Source organism: Urocitellus parryii, chromosome 9, assembly GCF_045843805.1.
Source record: "Urocitellus parryii isolate mUroPar1 chromosome 9, mUroPar1.hap1, whole genome shotgun sequence".
Lineage (NCBI taxonomy): Eukaryota > Metazoa > Chordata > Mammalia > Rodentia > Sciuridae > Urocitellus > Urocitellus parryii.
In genome coordinates this window covers 94,678,336-94,703,297 of record NC_135539.1, presented here as the reverse complement: position 1 = coordinate 94,703,297, position 24,962 = coordinate 94,678,336, and the positions used below count along the sequence as shown (strand labels likewise).

The following is a 24,962-nucleotide window of genomic DNA, read 5'->3' as shown; positions in this document are numbered from 1 at the left end:
GTCCTTGGCCCCTGCATTTCACTCCAGGACTTACATCAGCGGATTGATAAATTTCGCTTAACTCCACCTTTGGAGGACAGCCGCTTCCATTATGGTTTCAACTCCAACTACCTGAAGAAAATCCTGTCCTACTGGAGGAATGAATTTGACTGGAGGAAGCAGGTGGAGTTCCTCAACAAGTACCCTCACTTCAAGACTAAGATTGAAGGTATGTTTCCAGAACACCAGCTCGAAGGGATGTATGTCACAGAAGCAGCCATCTTTCATGTTTCAATCAAATAAAGCTGGGGAAACCTTGAATCCAATTATAAGTCACTGTGACCTTACCAGAGTGCAAAAATATCGCCAGTTCTCAATGAACTGTTGATCTTCAGAGAGAAACAGAAAAAACATATAAATAAACATAAAAACCAAAGAAATGCAGAATCCAGCTGAGCATGGTGGTTCACATCTGTAATCTCAGCAGCTCAGGAAGCTGAGGCAAGAGGATCAAAAGTTCAAAGCCAGCCTCAGCAATTTAGCAAGGCCCTAAGCAACTCAGTGTGACCTTGTCTCTAAATAAAATATTTAAAAAGGGCTGGGGATGTGGCTCAGTGGTTAAGTGCCATTGGATTCAATCCTCTGTACAAAGAAAGTAAGAAAGAAATGCAAAGTCCAGTCTGACTATGTAGCAATCTCTGAGAAGAAGGGAGAGGATGACTGGGACCTGGGTATGGCCTCAGTCAGCTCAGCCCCTTCTTAAAGTTTGGTACCCCCCAATATTACAACTGTTCAAAGATGCTCAGATGGTCAGTTCTTTGAAAAATTTTCCTGTCTGTTTGCAACGCTAGACCTCATGTCCCAATTATGTCACAGATTGTCATACAAATTCTCCAGAAAGAAAAGATCACTTCCAAATTTTTCTTGGGAATGTGACCCCTGGATCATGTGGGATGAGTAATAGTTTCCTACTGGCAAAGAATTTTTTAACTGAAGAAAGTCTTAAAATCAAATATAGAAACATTTAAGAAATTAGAGACATTTTGTTAACTTAAAACATTTTTAAACTTTTAGTTGTGGTAAAATATGCATAACATGAAATTTATCATTGTCACCATTTTTTTTCGGGGGGTGGGTACCAGGGATTGAACTCAGGGGCACTCAATCACTAAGCCACATCACCGGCCTCATCTTTGTATTTTATTTAGAGACAGGGTCTCACTGAGTTGCTTAGTGCCTCACTTAGTGCCTCAATCCTCTTGCCTCAGCCTCCTGAGCCGCTGGGATTACAGGCATGTGCCACTGTGCCTGGCTCATTGCCACCATTTTTAAGGGTACAGTTCAGTGGTATTAAGTACATGAGGGTTCATTGTTATGCCAGTATCACCTTCATCTTCAGAAATTTTTTCATCACTCCAAATTGAAACTCAGTACCCATTAAACAGTCACTCCCCACCCCTGTCTCGCCTAGCCCTTGGCAACTCACTTCTTTCTGTCTTTATGAATATGACTTCTCTAAGTACCTCATATAAATGGTTATACAGTATTTGTCCTTCTGTGTCTAGCTTATTTCACTGAGCATGAGATTCCCACGGGCATCTGTGTCACAGCATGTGTCAGAATTCCTTTGCTTTTAGGGCATCTTATATGACACATTTTGTTTATCCATTCATTGACTGATGGACACTTGGGTTGCATCTGTCTTTGGCTGTTATAAACAATGCTGCTGTGAACATAGGTATGTAGATATTCCTCCAAGACCCTGCTTTCAATTCTTTCTGTTTTCACCCAGAAGTACATTTGCTGGATCATATAATACTTCTACATGCATTTTTTGATTTTGTTTTTAGGAACCACCATACTGTTTTCTATAGTGACTGCACCATTTTCCATTCCCCTCCCACAGTGCATGAGAATTCCAAATCTCGTTTCTTTCTGCATCCTCACCAATACTTGATAAATTTTGGTTTATTTTATTTCTTATTTTTGGTGGTACTGAGGATGGAACCCAGAGTCTGGCACATATTAGGCAAGCATTCTACCACTGAGCCATATCTCCAGTCCTCTGGTTTCTTTTTTAATAGTAGCTATCCTAATGGGCATGAAGGGGTTTCAATTTGCATTTCCTTAATGATTGGTGGTTGAGCATCTTTTCATGTACTTATTGGCCATTTGTAGATCTTTGTGGAAATGTCTGTTCAAGTCCTTTGCCCATTTTTGTTTGTTTGAGACAGGGTCCCACTATGTTGCCCAGGCTGGCCTCAAATTCCTGGACTCAAGCAATTCATTTTGTCTCAGCCTCCCAAATACCTGGGACTACAGGTTCTCACCACATGCCTGGCTCCTCTTGCCCATCTTTGAGTCAAAAACATTGTAGTGATGGTTGTTGGTTTTAAGAGTTCTCTTTATATTCTGCATAATAGTCCCTTATCAGATGTGATATTTGCAAATAGTTTCCTCTAATTCTGTGAGTTGCCATAATATTAATTTTGATGTTGAGGAAATTGTGCATATTTGCAATTTTAAATGTTTATAACATTTAAGAGAATTTGGCTTTTGCAAGTAACAGATAAGATTTAATTTATTAGCTGGGTGTGGTGTCACATACCTGTAATGTCAGTGACTTGGGAGGCAGAAACAGGAGGACTGAAAGTTCCAGGACAGCCTCAGCAACTTAGCTAGATCTTGTCTCAAAATAAAAATGAAAAAAAGAGCTGGAGAATATAGCTTAGTAGTAGAGCGCCCCTGGGTTCAATCTCTAATACCCACCCCCACCAAAAAAAAAAAAAAAGAATATTTAAAAAAATATCTGGGGCTGGGGCACAGCAGTAGCACACTTACCTAGCATGTGTGAGGTCTATCAACAACTGAAAAAATTTTTTAAAATATTTAATTTATTAAAATTCTAGGTTTTACATAAACTATTTGAAAGACATATTGTTTCATCAGATCAACTAAAGTTCTTTTTATTTATTTTTTATATTAATTAATTTATTTATTGGTACTGGGGATTAAATCCAGAGGCACTTAACAACTGAACCACACCCCTAGCCTTTTTTATTTTTTGTTTTGAGACAGAGTCTCACTAAGTTGCTGGGGATAGCTTTGAATTTGTCATCCTCCTGCCTCAGTCTCCTGAGGACTGGGATTCCAGGTATGTACCACCACACCCGGCGTAACTAAAGGTTTTGAAAAGAATATTGAAGCTGGGCATGATGGCACATGCCTGTAATCCCAGCTACTCACAAGGATAAGGCAGGAACATCACAAATTTGAGAACAGACTGAGCAACGTAGTGAGAACTTGTCTCAAATTAGATAAAAAATGCTGGGGATGTAGTTCAGTGATAGAGTACCTAACTCCCCCACCAAAAAAAAATTGAAATTATACAATATTTAAAGGAGGAGCATAGAAATATAACAAACTATTAATCAAAGTTCCCTGGAAAGTAACTAACTTCACATTTGCTCATAAATATGTGGCACAAAATTCATAAGCATAACTCAAATGCTTACTGAAAAAATAGTTTTATAAACTTGTAAGTTTAATAAATTGAAGAATAATTTTAAAAATATCAAAGTAATCTCTGAATATTCTCTATACCCTCAAGACCATTGGAAACTCACAATGTAGGTGGTAGAGCGCACCCTGGTGGTGGGAATGCTGCCCCCAGAGCCAGAGAACTCAAGCTAGGGCTGGTGTCTGAGCCTCTGAGCCTCAAAGGCTTTGTTATATGATGGGGAAATGATGGTTCCCACTTCACAGAGTGGGTGTAAAGATGACAGGATGGGATGGGTGGAAACCCTGGCCTAGAGACACCTGCTGTTGTCCTCTGATATGAGGAGACTGGGTCTGAGGAAGAACAGGAAAGGGAAGAGCTAAGTAGAATCCTAGTGGATCTTGGACCTGGAACCCTTCCTGGAGCTAAACCAGCAGCACATAACAAAATTCTAGAATGATTTTTGCCTTCTTTCTGATTTCTATTTTGAGATGGGGTCTCGCTATGTTGCCCACAGTGGGCTCAAACAATTCTGCTGCCTCAACCTCCTGAGTAGCTGGGACTATAGGCATATGCCTAGCTTTGGAATTATTATTATTATTTTAATTTTTTTAGTTGCCAATAGATTTTTCACTTTATTTGTTTATTCATATGTAGTGCTGAGGATCGAACCCAGGGCCTCACACATGCTAGGCAAGTGCTCTACCACTGAGCCACAACCCCAGTCCTGGAATTATTATTATTATTACTATTTTTTGGTCAAATTTGGACTCCTCATTGAGTGCTGCTGTGCCCTTTGGAGGATTCTGGTGTCTTCTGTCATGAGCCTAGCAAGGGGGCCAAGTCCAATCATACACAGGTTGTCATATACAATTTCCAAGGATCATCATTTAAAACTTTGGTGCCAAATCCTGGCCTTCTGCCTCCTGGAGTTTGACCTGGATCCCTCAGTTACCCTCAGCTCTTCAATTTCCCTCTAGCAGATACTGACGGGAAACTTCCAGATCCCACTCTGCTGGGGCTGGGGACACACAGTTACTGAGGACAGGGTCCCTGTCTTTGTGGCTCATGGGCTCCTCAGGGGTAATTACAGCGCATGTTGAGGGACGCTAGGAGAGAGGAGGCTTCAGGACCTTTGAGAGCCCACACTTCCTTCAAGTGTGAGGAAGACTTCCCAGAGAGAGGGCTCCCTCTGCCAAGATGAATAGAAGCTTGCCTTGTAAGTGGGGAAGGTGGTCCAAGGAGAAGGGAAGAGCAAAGACTTACAGGCAGGAGGCGGTAAAGGGCTGTTTCCCTTCTAGGTGTTCTTTTGTTTGTGTGTTTGCTCCCGGAGATTGAACCAAGGGACTCTTTACCACTGAGTTATGCTCCCAGTCCTTTTTACTTTTTATTTTGAGACAGCGTCTTGCTAACTTGCTGAGGTCTAAGTTGCTGAGTCTGGCCTAGAACTCTTGATCCTCTGCCTCAACTCCACTGAGCCCCAGTGGCTGGGATTACAAGCAACACCATCACTGTGGCCTCTGTTTCCTTTCTGGAGGCTGCAGGCTTACCCCCCAGACCATCTCAGGGTTTCCCAGAACACCAGGGATATACAGGACAAAACCTCTCTCAGAGCACAAGGCTCTGAAGAGGGCAATTCCTGGCATTGAGTTCATCATGGACAGTGGCCCACTGTGACTTAACCCCTGTGCAGTTCTGGAACACTTCCTAGGACTGGCAGCCTATTTTTGGCCTGGTCCTTGCAGGATGGAGTCCTTCCCCTGGGACTGGATTTTTCTTACCCCACCACCATAGCACCAGCTGATGGCTTTGGTCCTCAGGCCCAGAAAACCTTCAGCTCATCTCTTTCCCTGGGCTTCCCAGGCTGGGGCTGGTTCAGGAAGGTCCTGTGTCAATCTCTGTTTGCTGCGTTCTTCTCCATGATGCTGGCCCTTTTCAGGGTCCTCTCTGATCCTTGTGCTCCTGGTAGTTCATAGCTTCACCTGTGACCTCTACCCCAGTGTTCTGTCCACATTCCCACTGGCTGTGCTGTTCCTGCCACTTAACTTCTAATTCTGTGATGAACTTTCAGATCCAACCCATGTGTGGGGCCTCCTGTGGCGGGAGAACATTGTCTATTCCCAGACAACCTGAGGGTTTGCTGGGCATCAGTTGCTCCTGGGGAAACTCAACTCCATCATGTCCAGAGAGGAGGAAAGAATTGTCCAAGACAAAAATGAAGGGCCACAATCCAGCTCTGTAGACTTCTAGCCTGTCCCTTTTCCTTTACCCTACCCACTATCCAGTGGGCTGGAACCCTCTGCTACAGTGCCCTCCACCCAAGCCCTCCCCTCCCTCCACCTAGCTCGCACTGCCTTCCTGAGCTCAGCTCAGCTCAGCTCCTGGATTCTGACCCGGCAACCTTATCATAGAGCATCCCATGGGTATCAGAGACCTGCAGGAAACCCAGAGAGAGCATTTCCTTCCACAAAAGGAAAGAGGGGCCCAAGGGGTGAATGATGAGACAGAGTTTTTTTTAAAATGTCTTGGGGCAGGATGGGGTGGCACATTCCTATAATTGCAGCTATTTGGAGGCTGAAGCAGGAGGATCACAAATTTAAGACTGCCTTCACAACTTAGCAAGATTCTGTCAGAAAGTTTTAAAAAGGAGGCAGGGACCGGGGATGCAATTCAGTGGCAGAATACGTCCTCATACATGGGAGGTCCTGGATTTAACCGATAGTACTGCAAAAAAAAAAAATTAAATAAATTTAAAATGTCATGGAACTGGGGGTGTAGCTCAGTAGTAGAGCATTTGCCTAGTGTGCAGGTATAGCTCTGGGTTCCATTCCCAGCACCAAAAAAAAAAAAAAAAAAAAAATCAGCATCATGAAAATGTCTCAGTTTTTACTATGCAAAAAAAAATTTATATTTAGAAGTACAGAAGGGAATACAGAGAAAAGGAAGTCTCTTTTTCCTCCCTGCCCCCAGCCGGAGACAGCCCCTGCTTTCTGCTTTCCTTATGTACACTTCCAGGGAGAACCCATGTGTACGCAAGCATGTGTGTGGGTTTTTTTTTTTTTTTTTTTTTTTTGCCTATTTTTAAGCTCAAATGATAATGTGGTAGAATTTGAATTAAAAATAATCTCACATCATGCAATGTGTCCCCAAAAGGATAAGATTACCTACTAAAATAAACGTTAGGACAGGAATAAATTTAGTGACACAGAAAGATGCCCAGGATATATTGTTAAGTTAAAAAAAATAAGTTTCCAAAATAGGATGAATGTAGGGTTCTATTTTTGTTAAAAGAAAGTTATATTCACTAAGTATTTTTTTAATATTTTATTTTTTATTTGTAGTTGGACACAATACCTTTATTTATTTATTTTTATGTGGTGCAGAGGATGGAACCCAGGGCCTCACACGTGCTAGGTGAGCACTCTACCGCTGAGCCACCACCCCAGCCCCCACTAAGTATCTTTTAAAAGTTCAAACTGTCACAACCAAAAGGGGCCTAAGGAGATTTGACAGTTAAATGTAATGTGGGATCCTAGGTGGGATCCTGGGATAGAAAGAGGACACTAGGTTAAAACTAAGGAAACCTGAATAATATTCCATTGACTATATATACAAATATTATCCAGCCTTAACAAAGAAGAAAATCCTGCAAAATATGACTACACAGAAGAACCTCAAGGATATTATGCCAAGTTAAATAAGCCAGTCACAGAAGGACAAATACATCATGACCCCACCTATGTGAGGTGCCTAAAACAGGCAGCACAGAAGAGGAGAGGAGGGGGCAGGTGGTGGCCGGAGTGGGGAGTAGAGGAAATGAGGAATTGCTAATCAGTGTGGATAAAATTTCAGTTATGCCAGATGAATAAGTTCCAGAGATCTGCTCTAACAATATAGTACCTATAATGAACAGTATTGTAGGGGTGGCAGGGGGTGGGGGGGTGGGGCTTAGCGGTAGCACTGGCCTAGCATACCAGGCCCTGGGTTTCATTCCCAGTATTACAGAAAGAAAAAAAAAAAAAAAGATCACAAAAAAATACCCAATACTATGTTATATACTTCAAAATCTGTTATGAGAGTAATCTCATATTGTGTTCTTACCACAGTAAAATTTTGTGGGTTAGGGGGAGCACTTGCCTAGCATGTATAGTGTTTAGAGCTCTGGGTTCCATTCCCATCATTAAATTTAAAAAAAATTAACAAAGAAAATCCGAATTGGGTATGTTCAGATGCTTGTAATTCCTGCTACTTGAAAGACTGAGGCTGGAAGATCACAAGTTGAAGGCCAGTCCTGGAAACTTAGGGAGACCCTGTCTCAAAAAACTAATAATAAAATAAAAAGGGCTGGGAATGTAGTAAGAATGCCCTTGGTTTGATCCCCAGCACTGCAGACAAACAAACAAACTAAACTAAAATGCTAAGGAGATCTGAATAAGTATGAACTTCAATTAATAATGTATTATTGACTATAAGGCATGTTAAATAAATTACCATATTAATGTAATATGTTAAGAATAGGGAAGATTGAATCCCACAGCTTGGGAGACTGAGGCAGGAGGATCACAAGTTTGAGGTCAGCCTCAGCAACTTAGTGAGGCCCTAAGCAACTTAGCAAGACTCTGTCTCAAAATAAAAAACAAAAATCGGAAAAAGCTGGGGAATGTGGCTCAGTGGTAAAGCAACCCTGGTTCAACACCCAGTACAAAAAAAAAAAAAAATAGGGGAATCTGGGTATGGGGGTATTCTATGTTCTGCATTTTTTCAATAATTCTAAAACTGTCCCAAAATAAAAAGTTTAAGAAAAAATCTGGATGACAACATAATATTCTCTTCTGATACTGGGATTACGTGTGATTTCCCCCCATTTGGTTTATCTGTGTTTTCTAAGTTTTCTGTAGTGGCCATGTATTGTTTGTATCATGAATTAACAGATCAGGTCATTAGCTAGACCGTGCTGTTGTCTCCACCCTCAAGGTGTAGCGAGTGTCCCTGGCACGGCAGCCACTCTGCAGTGTGTGCTATGAATGCTCAGGTGCATAGGGCCACACTCCAGGAAAAGGGCTGCTCTCCTTGGAGACATAAAGACTCAAGGTGTCTCTGGGGGGATTGTAATGTACTCATCTATTCTTAGCTAGGACCACCTTCCAAGTTCACAGCATTCTACTTAAAAAGAAATTCTCCACTTAAATAAAAAGTTATGGGCTGTGTGTGTGTGTGTGTGTGTGTGTGTGTGTGTGTTAGTGGTAGAGCGATTGCCTAGCATGCTCAAGGCCCTGGGTTCCATCCCCAGAAAAAAATATAAATAAATTGTACTACAGAAAAACAACGATAACAATTTTTTCTTTATTATGCCAGGGGCATAAAAAACTACTGAGCCACCAAAAAAAATCCCTTTTTAAATATTTTATTTAGAGACAGGGTCTCACTGAGTTGCTTAGGGCTTTGCTAAATTGCTGAGGCTGGCTTTGAACTCATGATCCTCCTGCCACAGCCTCCCAAGCCACTGGGATTACAGGTGTACACCACCACACCTAGCAACAATAACAATTTTTTTAAAATTAAAAAATTATGTTTTATAATTGGCAAAAATAATAATAAATTTTATGTCAATGCATATGGTGATTATGCATTGGTGATATGTATTAATTATGCATATAGTATGTGTTCATTGTAGAAGAATTAGAAATACATATAACACAATGAAGAAAATCAAAGCCTTGGTTCTACTGCTCAGGGAGAATGACTTTGTACATTTTTGGAGTTTATTCTCAGACCCTTAAATCCCTACATTCATAGTACAGACTGTCCTTGACTTATGATGGTTCCACTTAAGATTTTTAACTTTTACAATGGTGTGGAAGCAATATACATTCAGTAGAAACCATATTTTGAATTTGGATCTTTTCCCGGGCTAGTGATATGCTGTACAGGCACAGCTGTACAGCACAGAGAGATAAACAGGGAGCCTACATCCTGGGAACAAATCTTTACTCCACACACTTCAGATAGAGCCCTAATAACCAGAATATACAAAGAACTCAAAAAATTAGACAATAAGATAACAAATAACCCAATCAATAAATGGGCAAAGGACCTGAACAGACACTTCTCAGAGGAGGACATACAATCAATCAATAAGTACATGAAAAAATGCTCACCATCGCTAGCAGTCAGAGAAATGCAAATCAAAACTACCCTAAGATACCATCTCACTCCAGTAAGACTGGCAGCCATTAGGAAGTCAAACAACAATAAGTGCTGGAGAGGATGCGGGGAAAAGGGCACTCTTGTTCATTGCTGGTGGGACTGCAAATTGGTGCAGCCAATTTGGAAAGCAGTATGGAGATTTCTTGGAAAGCTGGGAATGGAAACACCATTTGACCCAGCTATTCCCCTTCTCGGTCTATTCCCTAAAGCCCTAACAAGAGCATGCTACAGGGACACTGCTACATCGATGTTCATAGCAGCTCAATTCACGATAGCAAGACTGTGGAACCAGCCTAGATGCCCTTCAATAGATGAATGGATAAAAAAAATGTGGCATTTATATACTATGGAGTATTACTCTGCATTAAGAAACGACAAAATCATAGAATTTGGAGGGAAATGGATGGCATTAGAGCAGATTATGCTAAGTGAAGCTAGTCAATCTTTAAAAAACAAATACCAAATGACTCCTTTGATATAAGGGGAGTAAACAAGGACAGGGCAGGGACGAAGAGCTTGAGAATAAGATTTACATTAAATAGGGATGAGAGGTGGGAGGGAAAGGGAGTGAGAAGGGAAATTGCATGGAAATGGAAGGCGATCCTCAGGGTTATACAAAATGTCATATAAGAGGAAAGGAGGGGCAAGACAAGATAATACAAATGGAAGAAATGATTTACAGTAGAAGGGGTAGAGAGAGAAAAGGGGAGGGGAGGGGAGGGGAGGGGAAGGGAGGGGGGATAGTAGAGAATTGGACAGACAGCAGAATACATCAGAAACTAGAAAGGCAATATGTCAATCAATGGAAGGGAAACTGATGTGATACAGCAATTTGTATACGGGGTAAAAGCGGGAGTTCATAATCCACGTGAATCAACCGTGTAATATGATGTATTAAGAACTATGTAATGTTATGAACGTCCAATAAAAAAAAAAAAATTATGTTTTATAATTGGCAAAAATAATAATAAATTTTATGTCAATGCATATGGTGATTATGCATTGGTGATATGTATTAATTATGCATATAGTATGTGTTCATTGTAGAAGAATTAGAAATACATATAACACAATGAAGAAAATCAAAGCCTTGGTTCTACTGCTCAGGGAGAATGACTTTGTACATTTTTGGAGTTTATTCTCAGACCCTTAAATCCCTACATTCATAGTACAGACTGTCCTTGACTTATGATGGTTCCACTTAAGATTTTTAACTTTTACAATGGTGTGGAAGCAATATACATTCAGTAGAAACCATATTTTGAATTTGGATCTTTTCCCGGGCTAGTGATATGCTGTACAGGCACAGCTCCCAGCCTGTCCCACGATCATGAGAGGAATTCTCTACTGTGGACTGTGTTGCTAAGCTAGGAGTTTAGTTGGTCATGCATATTCAATGCATTTTATTTAGTATTTATTTATTCATTGTGGTGTAGGGGATAGAACATAAATGGGCCTTGCATGTGCTAGGCAATTGCTCTACTGAGCCACATCCCCAATTCTTAAGTGCATTTTAGACTTAGAAAAATTTCAGCTTAAGCTGAGTGGTACATGCCTATAATCCCAGCTACTCAGTAGAAGGCTGAGGCAGGAGAATCTCAACTTCAAGGTTAGCCTGAACAACTTAGCAGGGGCCTGTCTCAAATAAAAAAATAAAAAGAGTTCAATTCCTAGTACCATTATCAACACACACACACACACACACACACACACACACACACATACACACACCAAGAAATTTTCAACTCAAGTTGAGGAACATCTTCATGAGTATACATGCATATATATAACTGTTTGGAAAAATTGTATCATGTAATGACTGTGACTTGATAATTCACTTTTACCAACTATCAATGAACTGTTTTCTATGTTAAATAAATACAAATCTTCTCCCTCTCCCCTGATTTTTAAATAATTGAACAAATATTTATGGAGTCCCACCATAAGCTGGGAAGTGTTCTGGGGCCTGGGAACCCAGCGGTACACACAGACCCACTCTACCCTCCCAAGCAGGCAGGCTGTGAAGTCTAAGCGAGGACATCTGCGTAGCTGGGCCATGGTGTGAAACAGTGTGTGAACAATACATGATGTGGGGGCGCAAAGGTGGCAGCACACACTGCCTGAGCCCTGGAGGGTGCAGAACCTGCCCAGATACTCTCGGGACTTCAGCCTCCCCATCTTCTCCCCTCCCTCATAATTGTGCCTCGTCCTCCAGGGCTGGACATCCACTTCATCCACGTGAAGCCCCCCCAGCTGCCTTCAGGTCGTACCCCAAAGACCTTGCTGATGGTGCACGGCTGGCCTGGCTCCTTCTACGAGTTTTATAAGATCATCCCACTCCTGACTGACCCCAAGAGCCACGGCCTGAGTGATGAGCATATTTTTGAAGTCATCTGCCCTTCTATTCCTGGCTACGGCTTCTCGGAGGCATCCTACAAGAAGGGTACGGGGTGGGAGGGGTTGCTGCTGGGGGCCATGGAATGCTCTCCTTCCAGGAGGATGAGGTGGGCCGGAGACCAGAGAGGCTGGGAAAAGAGGAGTCCAAGAGGCATTTTCTTACGCTAAAGGGCCAGCAGGTCTTAGGATCTGAATCTGAGGACGTGGTGGGCCATAGGCTGGGTAGAATAGTGGTCAGCACTGTTCAGTGCTGCTCAGGGCTTGGACTCTTGTGTTCTATGAGCTCTCCTCAGGAGCAGGTCCACATCTAGGCCCTAGATTGTTCCAGTCCAGAAGACTGACCAAGCCTCTGCAGGGTGGACCCAGAGACATCTCACAGGGGCTGTCCCAAGCCCCTCTGTGCCCATACTGCCCCTGCACAGAAGTAGGCATAGGGCACACTGTCTTCTGGAACTAGAGGACTCCTCCTTGCCCCCTGTGAGTGACTCTCACTTCAACCTGGGGGGAGGTGAGCCTGAGGAACTTCACAAACCCCAGGAGTGACCTCCCTGTGACTATGCTTTTTCCCCTTCACAACCAGGCTTCAACACGGTGGCCTGTGCAAGGATCTTTTACAAGCTGATGCTGCGGCTGGGCTTCCAGAAATTCTATATTCAAGGCGGGGATTGGGGGTCCCTGATCTGCACCAACATGGCTCAGCTAGTGCCCAGGTGAGCTCTCATTCAGGTGCGTGAGCATGTGCACAACCTCTAAAAGGATCTTTGTTCAGGGCAGGCATCTGGACTGGAGGGTGGTTCATACCAGTTCCTGCCTGGGCATAGTGTCTGAGCCTTGGGGTTCCCCCTTGCCAGGGGCCACCCAGGCAGGGATGCTTGTCGGCCCACGGGAGAGAAGACAGGTTCTGTAATCATTCTGCAGGGCACATGGGCATGTTGACCTGGACCCTCCCATTTGGTGTAACACAAAGTTGGTGACTCTGGGCCAGGTATCCAGGCAGAGAATGCCAGTGAGAGGAGGTAAAAGTGGGGGATTAGACCTTTCTTGGGGACCACGCTCTGGAGGAGCCCTGAACAGAACTCTTTAGGAACTATTTTCTTCCCCACCCCCTCTGCCCCAACTCATGTGGACACCCTAGAGGGGCAGATGCTGAAGGAGCCTGGCACGTCGGCCCTGTAGCTGTCTCTTCCTCCTCCATCTCTTCTCTCTCTGCCTTTCTTATACTAGCCCAGCATCACCTGAGCCCATTTCTCTGCCCTCAGACACGTGAAAGGCCTGCACTTGAACATGGCTTTTGTCGCAAGAAATCTCTCCAACCTGACCGTTTTGTTGGGACAGCGTTTCGCAGGATTTTTGGGCTTCACTGAGAGAGATGTGGAGTTGATGTTTCCTTGGAAGGAGAAGATTTTCTATAACATCATGAGGGAGAGCGGCTACCTACACATCCAGGCCACCAAGCCAGACACCGTGGGTGAGCACACCGGGATGGGGGAACCTCACTACCCCCAGGATGAAAACCCCTTATAAGGAACTAAGAGCTAGTTTTGTATTGTTGTTTGGGGGATGGGTTGGGTGTTTTGTTTGTTTGCAGTGCTAGGGATGGGACCCAGGGCCTCAGGCATGCTAGGCAAACAGTCTGGCACTGACTCATGACCTCAGCCCTTCTCAGAACTCTTTAGACCTTTAACCTGGATTTCCCCATAGAACTGAAAAGTTTATGTATCATCATCAGATTCCCAAGATAATCCAAACTCTGTGTGGTTCACTCAATGTTGGTTAGTAGCTTGAAAGCCCCCCACCCCCTGCCGCTGAGGCTAAGTCCTGTCCTAAGAAGCAGAGGGACCTTGGGAGCTCTAGAGCTATTGGAAAAGGGTATAGGGGGCCCACACTCTGGGGGAAAATTCACCCTAATAGTGAGGGGTGGACCCAGCAACCATTTCTGCCACTAGGGCCCTGTTACGGGATACTTTTCTTAAAAGCAAAAAATTATGATTCTCATGCAAATATAAAATGAACATGTGTCCAAAATTGTATTTAACTCAGTTTCTAAAGTAACTAGTAAAATGTTAAAACAACAATAGGGGCTGGGGAGATAGCTCAGTCGGTAGAGCGCTTGCCTCTCAGCATAAGGCCCTGAGTTCGGAGTGATAATTATATGTCCACTGGACAAAATTTACTTGCTTTTCTATGAACAAAGATGATTTGCATCATTCTCACTGTTCCGTAATGGCAGGGCTTGCCTAGCATATGTGAGGTATTGGGTTTGATCCTTAGCACCACCTTAAAAAACAAATAAATAAAATAAAGGCATGCTGTCCATCTATAATTACAAAATCTTTTTTTAATTTTGAAAACTACAAAAAAAAAAACAAAACAGAAGACAATCAATCACCTGTAAGCACTCTTCCTCCCTCCCCCTCTCCTTCAGAAAAGCTTCACTAACATTTCAGTTGATGAATGTTCACAAGCTACTACACTCATATTACCCACATGACCCCGACACCCAGACACTGGTGGTGATCTCTTGCAGGCACTGTCCCCACCAAGGGTGGCCTCCCTCCTGACTTCCAACCACATTCTTGATAGTTTGGCTTTGCCTGTTCTCAGTCTTCCTAAGAATGGAACCACAGAACATGTCTCATGGGAGTCTGGCTTCTTTTGTTCAATATGATGTTTGTGGGGTTATTTATGGTATTATCCCAGGCATTTTTTTGGTGCTGAAGAGCAAACCCAGGGCCTTGCACATGCCAAGAACATACTCTACCAGTGTGAGTTCCACTCCTGGTGCCCTCAGCTTTTTAAAAAAATTTTTAAGGGGTGGGGGGAGTACTGAGAATTGAACCCAGGGGCACTCAACCGCTGAGCCACATCCCCAGCCCTTTTTTGTATTTTATTTAGAGACAGGGTCTCGCTGAGTTGCTTAGGGCCTTGCTAAGTTGCTGAGGCTGGCTTTGAACTCACAATCCTGCCTCAGCCTCCCAAGCCACTGAGATTACAGGTGTGTGCCACCGTGCCCAGACCCTCAGTTATTTTTAATTACTGCACAGGATTTTAGCTAATGGGTGTATTGATATTTATTTGTAACTGATTACCCTATTTTGAATTAAAATTTTAGGTTGTTTCTTGTTTTTCAATATCAGGGCATATGGATCCTAAAAAAAAAAAAAAACAGAAAACAAAACCCCCCAAATTTATCTCTTTAAAAACAGTGTCCTGGGGTAGGGACACAGCTCAGTGGTATAGTATTCATCTAGCAGGCACAAGGTCCTAGCTTGATCCCCAGCACTGCAAGATAGTTCTCATTTGGGTATCACCAAACCCAGATATAGACCCTTAAGTTTGAAGAAAGGTACACATATTCCAAACAAATCCCCATGAGATCATGGGAAGTAGGACCCCAATCTATCCCATGAAGCTGCCCAGGGTTAAGGATGTGGCATGCATAGCACTCTGTGGGGCCAGTACCATAGCTCAGTCACGATGGCCAGTGCCCTGGTGCCCAGGTACCCAGGCCTGAGTCCCTCCCTTACTCCTTCCCGCCCAGGCTGTGCTCTGAATGACTCTCCCGTGGGACTGGCTGCCTACATTCTAGAGAAGTTTTCCACCTGGACCAATTCGGAATTCCGAAACCTGGAAGATGGAGGCCTGGAGAGGTGAGGTCCCCTCTATCCCCCAGTCAGGTCCCTGGTCCCAGCAGCCACCTTCCTCACTCCACTCACTCTCTTGCTCCTCATTTCTGTTTCTCCATGTGGGGTTCCAGCAAGTTCCAGCTCTCTTTGGCTTCCCCACAAATCCTAACCCTGCAACCAATGTGTCCCCATTTGGGGGATGAGGAAGCATCTCGCAGCTGGCTCCAAGCCTCACAGTGGGGTGGTGAGGAACAGGATGCAGGACATCCAGCCTCCTCCTGGGATGAGGAAATTGAGGGCACTGAACACTTCTTCATTGTCAAGAATAGCCCTGGGAGCCTGGCACCAGGCACAGTGTGCTGTGTGGAAGCTGATCAGGTTGGGGGCTGCAGGAGGACTAGGGGTGGGGGCAGCATCCTGTCTCCTGGAGCCTTAGAGGCTACAGCCTTAGAGTGCATGACTCCTCACTCCTGGCCTGACTACCACTTCAGAGTCAGCTCTGACTCCCTCTCTAGGGCCCACCCTTTCTTTATTCCTTCAGTGATATACATAGCACCAGACCCAGAACTGGGGGTGGGGAATACAGAGTGAAATGAGACTGGAGCTGCCTTGGGGGGCAGGGGCTCTATCTCTGCCATGCTTAGTCCTAGCACCTACAAGAATGTTGGGCTATAGTAGGTGCTCAATAAATAGGTGTTAGATGAATGAGCTCTAAAGATAATACACAAAGAACTGTGGGAAATCAGAAAAGTGAGGGTTCACTTTGTCTAAGGGGGACAAAGAGGAAATGACTGCTAAAATATATTTGATCTGGGACTTGAAGAATGAGTAGAAGTTCACTGGATGGAGGAATGAAATTCAGGTAACGAGAAAAACAATAAAATGCAAGGTACACTTGGAAAGGGTGACTTGTCCACAGGCAAGTCATTAGACAGACCTGGAGCTCATTCCTCTAAGCAGGTCCTCCAGGAGCCTCAGCAAACCCTCCCGCTGAGATCTCTTTTTCCCACCTCACACTCTGCAGGACCCAAGGGTGGATGGAGTTTCATCAGGACCACTGTGGCAGGGGGCCTGGCCTGTAGCAGGTGTGGGCCCCACCAGACCTGGGCAGCTCCTGCAGCATCTGCCCTGGCAACAGGAACACCAAAGCTCTGAGCAGGGGACTGACAGGATGAGATCTGTGTTCTAGAAAAAACACTAACACAGGAAATGGGGGTTGCGGTAGTTTTCAAGCTGTGATCAGAACCAAAGGGAGACAGAAGCACTCAGCTCACTTGGCAAAAGCCAGTTCACAGAGTTTACATGTTTCTTTTAATTATACGATCACTGGTTTTTATTTTATCATCAAAATTATATTTAAAAAGACATTCATATAGGGGCAGTGGGTGTAGCTCAGTGGTAGAGCTCAAATATGCAAAGCCCTGAATTCAATCCCCGGCACCACAAAGTTGCATATGCTGCTGGGCATGGTGGTGCATGCCTATAATCCCGGCAGCTCCGGAGGCTGAGGCAGGAGGATTGTGAGTTCAAAGCCAGCCTCAGCAATTTAGTGAGGTCCTAAGCAACTCAGTGAAACCCTGTCTCTAAATAAAATATAAAAAAGGGCCAGGGATGTGGCTCCATGGTTAAGTGCCCCTGGATTCAGTTCCTGGTACCAAAAACAAAACAAAAAAAAAGTGCATATGCTTTCAGTGCAGCTAGTGAAGCCTAAATAGCCAGCCCTAAGTCCATTCCCCCGATCCTGCTCCATGCTGTTGCTGCTAGAGATCAGGATTTAGAGAGGAAGTATTAAGGACTAAGGAGAACATATTCCTGAATATGAAAATGTCTTAATATGTTCTTTATACCCAAGAAGCCCCTTGTTACACAAATTCTTCATGTTTTCCTGTTTAATATGAAGGCCTTCCTGAATGCCTCTCTTTTGCCCTCAGCCTCTCCTCCTTCCAGCTTCCAGCTTCATTAGTCAGGAGCAGGGTAGAAGTAAATTGAATATTCCTTAAAATAAATGTAGTTCAGAAAGTGAAAATATAATTAACTCAGGCTGAGGCAGTAGCTCAGTGATAAATACTTGCCTAGCAAGAGTAAGGCCCTGGGGTTCCATCCCCAGCGCCACACACACACACACACACACACACACACACACACACACGGTGTGGCGGTGCGTGCCTGTAATCCTGGCTACTTGGAAGACTGAGACAGAGGACTGAAAGTTCGAGGCCAGGCTGTGCAACTTAAGATTATCTCAAAAAGTATTTCAAAATAAAAAAGAAAATAAAAAGGACTTGAGATGTAGCTCAATAATAAGCTGATCTAAATGGCTGAGGGAAACAAGTGAACTCAGCCAAGTATCCGTTTGGAATGAATTGGCTTCTAATGAATCGACTCATTGCCCTGCAGCGGAGGCCAGGCAGGAGGCCCAGGAAGTGTTCTGTGATTCAGGGAACAACCACAGGAGCAGGGACGGAGACGGGTGGGAGTGGAGGAATGAGGGCAGCCAGGGCTTGGAGGGAACGGGGACAGGGAGGACTCCACGAGGACCCAGGCTTCTGGCTCCATGCCAGGGCCTGGAGACGCCATTGTTCAATGGGGAATGAGGCTGAGAAGGGGAGCCACCGTGTGTGAGTGGGTACAAGTGTGGGGGCGGGAGGGGGGCTGGCATCAGGGGAAGGGCTCAGCAGAGATGCCGAGCTCTTTCTTGCTGTGGACTTGGTTGAAGGGCAGTTACCAGAGGGTGTCCAGGTCGAGATGTTCACTTGGTAACAACCCGCAGATCTGGAGCGCAGGTGGGGCTGGACCCGAGGAGCTTATTCCGCTGTGTTGGTGGTGGAGTTAGTGGGTAGAGGCAGGGGGATCTCCACAGAGAAAACACAGGCTGCAGGATGCGGGGGAAAGCCTTATTGGCTACCAACGAGTGGGGAAGGAAAGAGGGAGGGAGAGAAAGAGATGGACAGATAGACCTGGGGGACAAAACCTAGTTGACAGGCCCCTACCCACAAGGCCTGGGCAGCAGGGGCAGCTTCAGGGTACAGGATTGAGGAGGGATGAGAGGAGAAAGGGGACAGGAACATGGAGGGAAGGCAGGTGGAGAAAGGACCTTGGGGTGACATGAGACCCTAGACAGGAGGAGGTCACTGGCAGTTGGGCCAAGGAAGCAGATGGAGGCATTCAGGAGTCCCCAAAGGCAGTTTAGCCCCTGCAACTGCCCTCTGCATTCGGCCTGCTGCCCTTGCCAAGCTAATCTGAGTGAACACCTTCTCCTCATTTTACTCTCCTCTTGAGGCTCAGTGCAGAGGTCACCTCTGAGAAGCCTGCCCTGACTTCTCCCTCCACCTGGGCAAAACTTGTCCCTCTTCCCCACCCCCCTCTGGCACAAACTTACCCCACCTCTGACACGGGACAGTATAGTCAATGACTTATGACTCAGTCTCCCTGCCAGGCCATAAGGCCCCTCCTCCAGGAAAGGCACCCAGCCCCATGCATCTTTGGAGCCTTAGCACCTAGCACCAGTTGATGCTCAATGAGTGAATCCTCACTGCACTCACTTGGGAGTTCCAACAATCTAGATGAATGGGCTGTCTTATTGATGGACCTGGATTTTGTAGAGTGGTTTTACTTCTGATGCTTCCACATGTTTTCTATGTAGTGGTAATCCTGTTTTTGTCAGAGGAAAAACTGGAGAACCTATAGGATAAACAAGAGTTCACCAGAGTCCCAGGGCTCTCTGGTAATATGGCTGTGTCCAGAACCTGGGTCTCTTGACTCCTGGTTCATCGCCTCTAGCCAGCTGTGTGCTGGATCCTGAGGAAGACTCAGAGGCCGGGCCTCTTCCTGCCTCCTGGGGCTCCAAGTCCAGACAGCACCCAATGAATACAGAAGTCCCTCAGGATTCTGGGAAGTGAGAAATTCATTGCCCTGGATCCTTGGAACTGGGCTTTCTGGAGAGTGGAATTGGCAGAGTCCACTGCGGGAGAGCTGAGGCAGGCAGGACAGGGGCAGGGGCTGTGGAATGTGTATCCTGCCTTGGGTCTGGATTCTCCTCCTAGCAGTAAAACAGATAATAATACTACCTATATCACATGAGTGATTGAGCAATCAATAGATTAGACACACACTCTTCCTTGTCATTAGCACTCTGCATCAAGGGTCCTCACAATAGCTGGTGACCCTGGACCAAGCCTGCCTGTGGCAGGGGATAATGTTACCTACCTTGAAATGACATCTGAGGGAGGAAGCCAGGGGGCTTGGCTCATGCCTACAGCTGAATGTAGCAGTGCTTTGCTTTTTATACAACTACATTTGGCACCAAGAGTGGACCTTCATGTTCTGCTTCCCCAGGAAGTTCTCTCTGGATGATCTGCTGACCAACATCATGCTCTACTGGACGACAAAGACTATTGTCTCCTCCCAACGCTTCTACAAGGAGAACCTGGGTCAGGGCATGAACCAAAAGCATGAGAGGTGAGCCTGGCTGAGCTGGGAGTAGGAGTCTCTGAGGCTGGGAACAGGGAGTTGGCCTGATTTTAAATTCAAGCAGGGAGAAGTGGGGGGGGTGGCATAAAATAAGTGTAGCTGAGGGAACCCCAGGCCTGGCCCCCAGATGTCCCTCAGGGCCTACCCCCTGGCCCAGGATGCTGGCCCATATGCAGACCTTCAGGTGGCAACAAAGGGAAAGGCAAGCAAATGTGAGGCCATAGAGGCTGTCCCATGCCCCTGCCTGGGTGGCCTCATAGAAAGCACAGGGTCCTTAGTTGGAATTGAGGGCTGTCGTGGGAGGGTGGTTAAAACCTTGGGTTTTTCTTTATGACTCCATGTGGGCTAGCTGAGCCCTCCCCCCATGCCCTTAGGGGCCACAGAGTGCACACCACAGGCTCACCCCTCTTGGAATTTGTGTTTTTCTAGGATGAAGGTCTTCGTGCCCACCGGCTTTGCTGCCTTCCCTTGTGAGATCCTGCATGCCCCAGAAAAGTGGCTGAAATCCAAGTTCCCCAAACTCATTTCTTATTCCTACATGGCCGCAGGAGGCCACTTCGCTGCCTTTGAGGAGCCGAAGCTGCTCGCCCAGGACATCCGCAAGTTTGTTACACTGGTGGAGCAACAGTGACACCTGTGGGGACTGACCGTAGCCTCAGAAGCAGCCCTGGCTCCCCAGTCTTGTCTTGAAGAAGATGCCCCTTTTCTGAAGATGGGGCTTGCTTTTGTCCCCTGCCCTCTCTGGGAGCCCAGCTTACCCCTCCACTCTCATCCACACCCACTATACAACATGGCTTTCATAATAAATGATTTTACTTCTAAGAGTGGCGGGAACCAAACAGCATGCCTGGAGCGCCCCTTTCAGAGGAGAGCCCGTGGGTCCACATTTGTACAGAGAAGGGCCCCCCTCGCAGCCCTCTGCTGCCCCTCCTCACTCATAAGGGTAGAAGAAGCATTGGGGGGCCGAGGTCACTGGCCAGGACTACCCTGTAGGAGGCAGCCCCAAAGGACAGGTGGTGCTACCCTAGCCCCTCTCAGGATCAATGTCACTCAGCAGAGGTGTGCCTGAGGGGCTCAGTGTGAGATGACCTGGAAAGCCCAGGCCTGGCAGGGACCGTTGGCCAGCGCAGGTGGTGCCTACAGAGCACCACTGGGCTAGAGGAAGCCTCTGTGCACTGAAACCGCCCTTCCCACCTGGCCCTCGGCAGCACCCCTGGCCTCTGCTGCATCTTGCCAAGCCCTTGTGCCTCTGGCGCCCTCTGGAGGCAGCAGGGAGGAGGTGTCTGGGCAAAAGTTCAGACAGGTCCCAGCCCCCAGATCCTGAAGGAAGGAAAAAGACAAGGTGCTGCCAGTCCTTCCTGCTGGGGTTGCAGCTCAAGGGCAGCAGACAGTCCTGAATCCAGCCCAGACACCTCCTCCACTCCTCTCTACTTAACCACACTGGCCTCCCTTGGCTCCAAGAAAGACCTGAGCACTGCCCTTACCCATCTTGAGCCTGGAGGGAGCCGCCCTGGAGTGAACCCCACACACTTGCCCTGAGACCAGATCTCACCAACCTAGCCCAGCGGGCACTTTATTAGTGACCCTCCTTTTCTCTGCCTTTCTCCCCAGTCTTGTCTTGAAGAAGATGCCCCTTTTTTGAAGAAGGGGCTCACCTCTGTCCCCTGATCCTCATCATCTCTCCCTTACGGAGTCACAGAATCCCTGGCAACATGATAAAAACCTGCATAGCTGGCAGGAGCCTGCTGCAGCTGGGACTGATGCTCCCACCCCAGCTCCCCCAGCTCACTTCAGGAGCAGCCTGGAGGGCTCCCTGGCTAGGGCCAGCGGGGTGCTGGACTCCCCTCTAGGTTTCATCTCAGATGTGATCGCTGCAGGCTTTCTGGTCAGTAGTCATCCATGAGCCTGTAGAGGGACAGGATGTGTTGGGTACTCAGAGAGACAATTTCTCCTTCTCATCCAACATAATCTTTGTCTGAGGAACAAAATTCCAGCACATGATCTTGGCTATAAACCACTGGGACTGCTAGAGCTGGAAGCTTGCTCAGGAGGCGGCTGGGAACATAAATGTGCAGAATCGCAGGTGAGCAAATGAGGGTGGGGGGCCACAGCTGTTCCCCACACTTCTGCTGTGAGCAGAAGAAAAGGGGACCCACTTGATGGCTCTTAACCTGGCCGCCCCAACCCTTCCCCCTCAGCTAAGGGCCTGAGTCCTAGGCCCTTCTGGTTCTATATTTTCAGAACAGTGGGGCTTAAAACAGCTGGAAAGAAGTCCTGAACTTGGTAGGGGTTGGAGTCAATTTGCTTTTCCACCTGAGTCTTCTCTAGGGCTCCTGAGCGTGGCCCAGACCAGCAGCTTGCCCACCCTCAGGCCTCCTGGTAGGCAGAGACCACATTGTCCGCAGGGCTCTGGGCTAAGTGCTGTCCAGGGAGAGTCCCGCTGATGTTATGGATGGCGCCATAGGTGTGTTGCTGCTGCGGGGACAGGGCTGTCCTCTCCGAGGCCAAACCACTCAGAATCCGGGGCACATAGGGCTGTCAACAGATAGGGGAGTTAGTGTCTGGGTGGTGGCAGGTATGAGATTCCATACCCATTCCTCTAGGGCCCCTCCTTCCAGCCGAAGGACCCATGCAAAGAAATAACAGCATCACCTTAGGACATCAGGGCACAAAATATGCCAATTGCAGAATTTCCCAGCAGCCAGGGCAAAACAGAAACTACAACCAATGACACAGTTCTCGTGATCATAGAGAAGGAAGCACAACAGAAAAGTTTTCTGCATTTCTCAGAAGAAACAACTTCCTAGCAATGGATTCTAGGAGAACTTTCACTTTATATAGGAAACAAGTCTATCTACAGAGGCAAGTCTGTAGAAATTATGCATCATCCCCACTCCAGGCTCCAGCCCACCCCCAATACCGTCCTGCCCCACCCCTCCCCAGACCCAGGCTGAGAATGAAACACTTACACCCTCCCACTGCCCTGCTCATCCCTTGCCTGGCTTGCACAGCCACTGGCGTCTCTGGGTAATGAATCTTTCTGAAGACCTTTTCCTCTGGGGCTTGTCCAAGGACAGACACTGATAAGAGTGCCTGACACAGAGGAGGCAGACACTGGAAAGAACACTGCTAATGAGATCAGCCACCACCTTGGCCTCACATATGTCAGGATGACCAGCAGTCACAGCTGTGGCATCCTGTGGCTTTGGGATCTTGCCCCACTATGGAAGGAGGACACTGGAGATCAGAGGCAAGGTGAACTGGCCCAGTAAGAGTCCTGGTATCTTTTGAGCATTATGCCTCACTCTGAGGTAGGTGCATCATCCATTTGTTGAACTCAAGGGGGGACTACATTGACACCTCTTGGTGCCTAGTGGAGGACCACACAGGTGTGTGAATGACTGGTGGTAAAGCTTCGTCCAACCACAGGGCTCCTGATGGTGTTCACTATGCCCCAGACTCATCAGACATTAGATATGCAGAGAGGAAAAGTGAGCACGGAACTGAACCTAGGGGGATGGGCGAACATCCGCCAAGACCAATTATCTTCCCAGTGACTGATGTGGCTTCAGATATGCAGGTTAAAATATCCAGAGGGACTAGGGATTCTTTCTCCATTCACATTAATTCCGAAACTTGCCTGCCGTGTGATCAAGGGATTTCTATCCTAACAAAAGACGATCAAAGCACATCAGCCAGAACCTGTCTGGAGGGAACCTCTACCACCAGACTGAGACAGAGCAACAAGCACTCAGGGGTAAAGATAGATAAAGACAGCTTACTAAAAATGGTAGGGGTACTTGGGCCTCCGTCTCACTTCCTTTGTCACTTGATGATTCTTCTGTCTGCAGATAACAGCAAAGATGCACAATGATAAACAAAATGGATCTCCCTGAACTAGCCCCTCCAAACCGACCTCCAAACAAATGACTATTAACATGCAGAATAACAGTAACCCCTAGCACCAGGCTCCCAGCAGCCCAACCCCATGTGGGATGGGGTGTGGGTGCTGGGAGCAGGGATGAGGGAAAGGAGGGAAGCTTCACATCACACCCAACTACCCACGCCTTTCCAAGGAATAAATACAATCTGGAGAAGGCTGTTGCTGTGTGGATATGGAAGGGGTGGTGGGGAACGTGCGGTCTTCTCCAGCATCCTTGCTGGGCAGCAGAGGAGGGGGCCCTGTACCTTGTAGTTCAGAGGGCTGAAGTGCTTGAAGCACCCAAAGCAAGTGTAGGCCAGGCAGACCAGGATGGTGAGCAGCACAACCAGGAAGGCGAACAGGGTGGCAGGGGCCTTCAGACCTGGGGACAGAGATGCCAGCCTTGGAGAAGGGGTTGGGGGCCACACCTGGTGCAGGAATTGTGTGTGAATTCTCCCTAACCCCACCCCACCCCACAGTCCAGCAGGTAGAATGGTGTTCTCACACAGCCAGGAGCACACAGAGTGACCCATGGAATGGTGACCATTATCCCTGGTCAGATTTCAGGCACTGGGAGGCCAAGTCAATGGCCATTTACAGTGTCCTTGCTGGGACAGTTCCCTCCAGTCTCTGGGAGAGACAACCCTGGGCTAGGTAGGATGGAGGCTCTCCCAGCCTGACTGTGGCAGAGTCACGTCTTCTTTTTCTTCTTCCTGAAAGGGTCCGTTTTCCCTGCAGCATGCCCCCTCTCCTCTGTTTTATAAGTCATGAGGACCTGGAATCCTCCACAACACCCAAGCAATCTGGACCAGTTTTCCCATACCCTTGAGTTCAGTGCCACCAGAATTTATAAAGGGAATGT

At 46.6% G+C, this 24,962-nt stretch overlaps 2 protein-coding genes across 5 annotated transcripts in view; one reads left to right on the top strand and one right to left on the bottom strand.

Moving 5' to 3' along the window:
* Positions 1-21,002, top strand: part of Ephx1 (epoxide hydrolase 1) — a 63,816-nt gene extending 42,814 nt beyond the window's left edge. For all 4 annotated transcript variants that reach the window (XM_077802988.1, XM_026405733.1, XM_026405735.2 and 1 more), the window contains 7 exons: positions 28-208; positions 11,901-12,128; positions 12,663-12,792; positions 13,342-13,550; positions 15,624-15,732; positions 20,044-20,166; positions 20,608-21,002. In XM_077802988.1, coding sequence (XP_077659114.1) covers positions 28-208; positions 11,901-12,128; positions 12,663-12,792; positions 13,342-13,550; positions 15,624-15,732; positions 20,044-20,166; positions 20,608-20,809 — 1,182 coding nt within the window. In that variant the 3' untranslated portion in view covers positions 20,810-21,002. The remainder of the gene's footprint in view (positions 1-27; positions 209-11,900; positions 12,129-12,662; positions 12,793-13,341; positions 13,551-15,623; positions 15,733-20,043; positions 20,167-20,607) is intronic.
* Positions 21,003-21,099: 97 nt separating this feature from the next.
* Positions 21,100-24,962, bottom strand: part of Tmem63a (transmembrane protein 63A) — a 38,074-nt gene continuing 34,211 nt past the window's right edge. The window contains exons 21-23 of the mRNA XM_026405731.2: positions 24,367-24,482; positions 23,961-24,023; positions 21,100-22,713 (exon numbers count right to left, since the gene is read on the bottom strand). Coding sequence (XP_026261516.1) covers positions 22,546-22,713; positions 23,961-24,023; positions 24,367-24,482 — 347 coding nt within the window. The 3' untranslated portion in view covers positions 21,100-22,545. The remainder of the gene's footprint in view (positions 22,714-23,960; positions 24,024-24,366; positions 24,483-24,962) is intronic.